General features: G+C 43.2%; 1 protein-coding gene across 1 annotated transcript; it reads right to left on the minus strand.

The window, feature by feature from the left end:
• Positions 1 to 5464: 5464 nt before the first annotated feature.
• Positions 5465 to 7452, minus strand: LOC119692615 (basic proline-rich protein). Its single transcript, XM_048622268.1, has 6 exons — positions 7102 to 7452; positions 6806 to 6931; positions 6489 to 6692; positions 6110 to 6244; positions 5832 to 5973; positions 5465 to 5629 (listed from the first exon to the last, which is right to left on the minus strand). The coding sequence occupies exons 1-6, from the start codon at positions 7275 to 7277 to the stop codon at positions 5480 to 5482; spliced, it is 933 nt and encodes a 310-aa protein (XP_048478225.1). The 5' UTR covers positions 7278 to 7452; the 3' UTR covers positions 5465 to 5479.
• Between the last annotated feature and the right edge of the window lie 438 nt (positions 7453 to 7890).

Below are 7890 nucleotides of genomic sequence, written 5' to 3' on the forward strand. Positions count from 1 at the left end.
GCGATAAATACGTACTTCAATGAATGTAGCTAAAATACGACTAATGTATAGTTAAGGTTATGCGAAGCACATTGACGGCCAAGGTCAGCCGGCGGACAATAGAAAGAATGCGGCTACTGATAAGCAACGCACGATTTTATGAATGGGTGAATTTTATGAGTTTATTGCCTCTGAAACAGCTGAAATGCGTAATAGAAGTAGCTATAGCTATTTATGAATGAAGTAAATCACACTATAAAGAGATCGCAATGCCCGATCCGATTAGCGCTAAATTAAATCACTGGAATTATGCAGGATTTGGAAAGCAAGATGAGATAAGGAAAGATAGGAAATTGGAACGACTCACTCCTTTTGTCAGTGTCCTTAGTCCTCCACGTGTCCTCCAAAATGCCGGCGAACTGGGGGTCCGAAGTCCACTGCGTGCGCGTGCGTCGATTCTTCGTAAAGACGGCGAAAGGACCAAACTGATGGGGCCTAGGGTCCTGACTATGTAGATTGGATAAGCCCTAAGCTAATAAATGAGTGGACTGTATTTTATGGTATGAATAATTTAATGTCTGGTTTACAATGGTTGTATGACAAATATGTATGTATATGTATGAAAAGATCGTGCGTCCGAAAGGTAAGAGGGTAAGAGCAACCGAAGATGACGCATTTATAGGTGGTGCCGCCGCTCCCCGCGCTCCTCCTCTTGCACCGATGTTGCCAGCTTCAATAGCCGCAACAGTCATGTATACCTTCCATAATCTTTTTATTTCCAATAATTCCTTTCCTTAATTCAGGGTTAATGATACTATCCTATAATAAGGTTTCTGTTCTAGGATTTAGAACATAATTTATTTATTTTTTGTTCATAATTGGTAAATGGAACAATAATATTATCAATTTGCATACTCTTTTTTGCGTAATTAATTTTCGCATTATATTGTGACAAAAAGTCATCTCCTATTTTACCATGGTATTTAAGGGTTAGTACTCGTTTATTACTTACTATATGGAATAAATGTTTTTTTTTTTTTCATTAATATTAATTTTTGCTTTACCCATTGTTTTACATGATTCTTTAAATTCCATTATTCCTTGTATATTTATTTATTTTATTTACGTCACTAGTAATTCGGGGTGTAGTAATTCAACCTTTCTTATTGAGATATCTGCTCCGGTATCTATAAGGAAGTTAAGCCATTTTTGTTTTTGTTGTTAAGCAATGTTAAACTTCACCGGGTGATAATTCGACAGTATTTCTCCGCGTGAAACTACGCGATAGTTTTGGTTATTTTAAGGATTTTTCTGTTTTGGGGCATATTGCGATTATTATTAAAACTCATATTTTATTCTGTACTTTGATGTCTAAAAGTTGCTGGATTATTCTGGTAATTGCGATTCATTACCTCTGGGTTGTTATAGTTTGTCCTATTATTATAAAGGAATCTTTTGGATGAGTTTCTCTTGGGTCATACTACTTGTTGCAGCATCTACAAAATGACATTTCATTTAAATGGAAAAGTGGTCTATGATTTTTCGTTTCTTCGGTTACAGTTAGGGTTAGATCGGTTTATGGACGGTGAAGGAAGCGGGATAAAGGATGGAAACGTACCTGGCAGGGACGATTGTCCGGCTAGCAACAATTGCGTTTGACCTCTTCGGTTTGCACCCGTTCACGTCCAGGTTGAGGGGCTGATTTTCCGTGTCGCGGCGTAGGACTACGTGAGTGTAGTACGCGGCGGAGTTATGGTGTCACTTTCGTGCAAGTTGGGAGCGGCAGGATAAACGGTATCGACTAGCTCAAACCAAGGCGCTTGACGAAGTGGGGCGAAGGTGACCGTTGAGGTTGGCAGATGACACAAGCTGTCACCGGCTAGTCCATCTACCCGCAGTTTCCATTAGGATAGGGTAGGTAAGAGGGAGTGACACCCAACTATCTGTACCTGTCATCAGCTGATTGTGCACACCCTATGACCTTTTGGCCTAAACAGTTTATTTGAGCGTTATTACGGCAAAAAGCTGCTGTATGTTCGTTTCTGTTACATATGTTGCAATATTTATTGCGAGGATTTTCATTTCTGGTGGATTCCAGGAGTGAAAATTTTTCCTCTTCAATATGGGAAGGCTTCATTTAAAACTCTCGGTTCACGCGATCTTAGTACCTATATATTGTTAGACATACACGAATTCGTCGAGTAACTTGTTAAAATGCAATCAATGTTAAAGCCGCCAGCGCCATTTGCATTCGTAAATAACATAGAGAATGTTACATCGGGTAACTTATTTAAGGATTGGGAAAAAATTAAAAACGCGTTACAAATATATTTTGACGGGTGTGAACTTTCTAAAAAGGATCCGAAAGTAACAGTGCCGGAAAGTGTATAGCCGCGTACCCACCTAGCGCACAGGCTCGCGCGGCAGCCTCGGTGTCCGGATCGCGAGCGATGGCTCCCGCGGCAGCCTCATAACGATCACTGTGACTGTCACTGTCACTACATAACAAACGAAAGGCATAGTTACTAAATACATAATTTCGTAAAGAATAACGTTCAAAAAGTATAATTTCAATTGATATAACGATTAAAATGCATAACGTTCATAATATATAACGTTTATAACATAATATTCTACAACGGATATAATTATCATAATGTATAATGCACAAAAAGTATAAAAGATTTTCGTATTTTATTTTGTCATTATTGACGTTATGTGGGGGGGAACGCTCCGCTCCGCTCCGCTTCGATGCGCTCCGCTTTGGTTTCGACGAATATGTGCACCTAACACGCTCCTCCTCGCTTTGCTCGTCGTCGCACCTATCTTTAGGTTTTGGTACTAGGGGTTTTGAAATTATTATTATTATTGGCGCTATGTGGGGAGACGCTCCGCTCCGCTTTGGTTTCGACGAACATGTGCACCTATCACGCTCCTCCTCGCTCTGCTCGTCGTCGCACCTATCTTTTGGTTTTGTTGCTAGGGGGTTTGACGGTGTTGGGTAATTAAACACAGATTATGTTATATGTTAAGTATGTTTTATGAACTTTATACTAAATGATAGTATATATTTTAAACGATTTACGTAATGTATGTTATACGAATTGATATTAGTCCTCGTAAGTATTATGTATTTTGATTTGATATAAAATGTACGTTATACCAATTGAATCTTATACCTTATGAAAATATAGATTTTGTTGTTATACGTAACGTTCATTATATGTTGTGAACGTTATTAATGTAAAATTATACATTTCGTTTTTATACGTCGCAATACGCACCCGTTAAAAACAGCATAAAACTGGGTATCTACTAGAAACCGTGCTAGGTATCACTTGCTCAACCTGACGCTCACGGCAACACAAGGTAAATTAATCGACGTGGTAAGTGAGACGGGTGGTTAAACTGCTCAAGTAGCGGATCAAGCTGAGGCGATTCGCCTCGAGCTGATCACAATGTGCTTCGAGCCTTCCTCTCAGAGTGAGCAGCCTCAGACTGAAGCAAACTTAAAGTTGAGGCTGCTCGACCTGAGTTGGCCTATAGTGAATACCTAGCTTAAGTCATTTGAATATTTGTTCAGATTGTGACTACTACAATGACAGTGAGTTATCATTACCTGTCGCCGACAGCTCATGCTTCGGTTTTTTTATTTTTTGTAGAACCTTTGATTTATACTCGTTGTAGTACTAAAACTCATTCAAAAACAGCGATACGGCTCGCAACCTATCAGGTCAGTACAGATGTACAGCAAAAAGCGGGTGACTCACATCTGACTACCCCTTCGGGGATTACAGTCGTGAGCATATGTATGTAGTACTAAAACGGAAACAAAATTAAATTAATTTTACAAGTTTTGTAAGGTTATGTACATATTTTCCATTAAATGAGCCTTGTCATATTACTCATATTTAAACGACAACTGGACAATATAAATTAGGTACATACTTACTTACGCCGGGCATCGGGCTCACGCATGGGACGGTCTGCCGAAACATTATTTAAAATATTGGCACATTTTGTCGAAAGGCATTTCGCCAAACTGCGCCCTTCTTTCGTGCGATTGCACCAGCCGAGAGCTGCTCTTTGTTATCTTCAACTTCTTTTTTTGTAGCAAACGATAAAATGTTAATGTTGACAGAAGAAACAAAACACATTGACACGACCATATAGGCCTATAGGATTTTCACATTCTTGATCTGAACTCGTCACGATACGCATTTGTAAAATTTGTATTATATTCAGTTTTCTTTATAAATTAACGTTATATCAGCATAAAACCTATGTTTTATTAATAGCTTCAACAGGCGTAATGGTTGGCAGTTTGGATTTTGCTGTAGTTGATATTTGCTCAACCTTTCCGAAGACACCGTACTTTTTTTATAGTGCCCAACAACTTTTTTACCGTATCTTTTTTTTCCTTGCATGGTTTTATCGCATCTTTAACAATTAGGTTTAAAGTGTGAGCAAAGCAGCCAAAATGCTTCCACCCGGAGTCTTTTACGCCTTTTACCACATTGGCCGCGGTGTCACTGACGACGAAATTGACTTTTCCTGTGAGGCCCCAGATGTCAACTAGAGCACGCAACTCAGAGCCAAAGTTCGCAGCAGTGTGGTTACCAGAAAAATGGCAACATCCCAGTAACACAGTTTTTAGCTGCAAATCCTCAGTGAGATAATTCCCGGTGACAGCGATATAACTTTCAGTTATGCGGGACGTCCATAAATCCGTCGTTAAACAAATATTCTGCACGTCTCTACTTATTTGCGACTGAACCTTTTCTCTCGCTTTATTGTACGTTAAAGCACAGAGTTTGATAACGTCTTTCGACTTGGTAGAACGTACCCGGGTATCCATCCACCGGCAAAATTTACGAAACGCCCTTTCGTCTACTAGCGTAAATGGGTGAAACTCATCCACGCATAGGTCAAGCAAGTCCCAATCAATTATTTTTTTTGCTCGGCGCTAATTTTTTTTTGCACATACTCGTATGTGTCAATAATTTTTGACGCTTAAGTGGTGGTGGATCAATAGTGGTGGTGGTGCCGGAGCCCGATGCTTCCGGAAGAGGTTCTTCAGTACGCAAACGCACTTCTACTGTCTGCTGGTCGGACCGAGTCGGACGTTCTTCCATTTCTTTACCTCAGCGGCCGGGAAACTTCAGAGGCCCACCTCAAGCTTCATGATTTCGAGCTTCACGAAGACGATGGACAAGTTCAAACAGAGAGTGAACATGAAAGTGAAAGTGACATGGAAATTAATTTATAAAATAAAATACTTTTACATAAATGAATACAAATAGTCTGAATAGGCTTAACTGCCATAAATACATTTATTTGAATAAAATAAATAATGAAACTAGTTTTAAGAACCTATCAACTTCATTTAGGCCCGGGTCTCCTATTACGCGCCGTAGCTCGCGTCCAGCGTCACGCCGTAGGCAGGTCTGTGAATATAGCAGCAGAAACTAGCAGCAATTTTTGTATGGCGTGGGTTTACTTAATTTATTAAGTATACCCACCGACCAAAGGTGTCACGACCGCGACCGCGCCCGCCGCGCCCACCCCCGCCGCTCCCGCGGCCAAGGCGCCCGCCGCGCCCCCGACCACGCGCCGAGGGCCCTTGCCACCATTGCGGGCTCTGCACAAACTGAAAATAAGAAAATTCCGTTTTAAATCACATCAAAGGAGTTTGTAGAGGTAAAATGATTAAAAAGGGCAAATTTTAATTAGGTACTTTTATACTGCAGAAAAATAACAAATTTGTAATCGTACGCGTGCCATAGTAAAGTGGGAACTTGTAAAATTGAGCATTACTTCATTGTTTTAAAATAACGTATTTTCAAACTTACGCAAATAAACGGCTGCGGCGGCGGCTGCGGTGCAGCCGGAGGTGGCTGCGGCGCAGGTGGAGGCGGCTGCGGCGCAGGCGGTGGCGGCTGCGGCGCTGGCGTAGGCGGCTGCGGCGACGACGCAGCATCCATGTAGCTGAAACTTCGTTGAAAAAAAATACCAAGGTTATGACCAATTCTCCGTAATAAATATAAATAATACTAGTGCGTGCCTCCGCTCTCTAAAGACACCGAGATCTCGAAAGCAGTGAGTTGGTTGAAGTTAGTACAGTACATACCAAGGCGCGGGCATGGCGAACGGCGGCGCCACCTCCGTGGGCGGCCACGGCGCATACGGCGCCGGCAGCGGAACCGCACATGGAGGCAGCGGCCACGGGGGGTACGACGGAACCGGTATGTACCGGTACTGATATCTGAAATTTAATAAAAAAATATTATTATAATTAATTAGGATACGGATTAATTTGACATAATATATTCACTATACTAGTCTTACTGCCAGTATAAAACTTTACTATCTATCGATGACTGGTAGTCACATTTAGGCCCTGTTTCACAATGTCTAGTTAGTGACTACCTGTGAGATAAAATACATGCTGGCACTGTCAAAAAAACTCTACTATCAGTCATACTACCAGTCAAGAAATTTATACACACCTCGGTAGGCGAGCGGGCGCGAGGCGGGGTGGCGGCAGTCCCGGCGGCGACGGTGGCTGGGCAGCCGGCGGCGACGGTGGCTGGGCAGCCGGCGGCGACGGTGGCTGGGCAGCCGGCGGCGACGGCGCCAGTGGCGGCTGGGCAGCCGGCCGCGGAGGCACCACCGGCGGTGTCGTCGATGGCTGGTCAGCCGCTGGCGAGGCCCTGTAAACCCATATATCGCAAGTGGTTAGCCGGCGATTTGCTGCGTGATTGTGAAATTGTTTGTTTTAAAGAGCGTGCCTCCGCTCCGCGGTTAAAGTTAGTACAGTACATACCTAGCCGCGAACGGCGGCGCCACCTCCGTCGGCCACGGCGCATACGGCGCCGGCAGCGGCACCGCAAATGGTGGCAAAGGCCAGGCCGGGTACGGCGCCGGTGCGGGCACCGAAACATACCGGTATCTGAAATTTAATAAAAAAAATATGATTATAATTAATTATGATACGGATTAATTTGACATAATTATATCCACTATACTTGTCTTGCCACTGCCAGTATAAAACTTTATTATCTACCGATGACTGGTAGTCACATTTAGGCCCTGTTTCACAATGTCTAGTTAGTTAGCTACCTGTGCGGTTGGGGCGGGGGCGGCGGCGGCACCACCGGCGGCGCCGTTGCTCTCTCCCTACCCGGCGGCGGTGGCACCACCGGCGGCGGCATCACCGGTGGCGGCATCACCGGCGGCGGCATCACCGGCGGCGGCACCACCGGCGGCGGCACCACCGGCGGCGTCGTCGGTGGCATGGCCCTGTAAAACCATATATCGCAAGTGGTTAGCCAGCAATTTGCTGCGTGATTGTGAAATTGTTTGTCGTCCAAACATGTGGATGTGAGAAATGAAGTGTTAAGGTACTTTGTACTCACCCGGGCAGCTGCGGCGGCGGCGGCGGCGACTGCACAGGTGATTTACTGTAAAAAAATATATAACTTGTTATATGAATGAAAGAAAGAAAGAAAGAGCCATTGTGATCATAATCTTACAGTGGTAAGTACATTGCCAAGAATGGCATATCACCGCCACCGGCCACTGTGTGTACTGGAGCCTTCACATAGACTACTCTTTCAATTGTCAGTGTCAACTGGCACTGTCAAAGTAAGTACCATTATTTTATTTTGTTATTAACCTCAATATTGTCCTTTTAGGCAGGTACAAGGCTTGCGAGATAACTAGACACCTGGGTTAAATGACATTTGTCTTTAGTACTGAGTGCAAAAAAAGTAATATCGATATTACAAAAAATATCCTCTTTGCTATCAGTATTTTTATAACTAAGCTCGGCTACAAAAATAATGTTTATACAGAGGGTGTTGCAAAAAGGGTAATATACTAAGCCGAAATCAGCATGTGCAGCATGTT

Source organism: Plutella xylostella, chromosome 7 (assembly GCF_932276165.1).
Source record: "Plutella xylostella chromosome 7, ilPluXylo3.1, whole genome shotgun sequence".
NCBI lineage: Eukaryota > Metazoa > Arthropoda > Insecta > Lepidoptera > Plutellidae > Plutella > Plutella xylostella.

Coding starts and splice junctions, on each gene's coding strand:
- LOC119692615 (XM_048622268.1), bottom strand. CDS start 7,277: ATGCCACCGACGACGCCGCCGGTGGTGCCGCCGCCGGTGGTGCCGCCG. Junction 6,932..7,101: donor CCCCCGCCCCAACCGCACAG/GTAGCTAACTAA, acceptor ATTAAATTTCAG/ATACCGGTATGTTTCGGTGC. Junction 5,630..5,831: donor CGCCGCAGCCGTTTATTTGC/GTAAGTTTGAAA, acceptor TCTTATTTTCAG/TTTGTGCAGAGCCCGCAATG.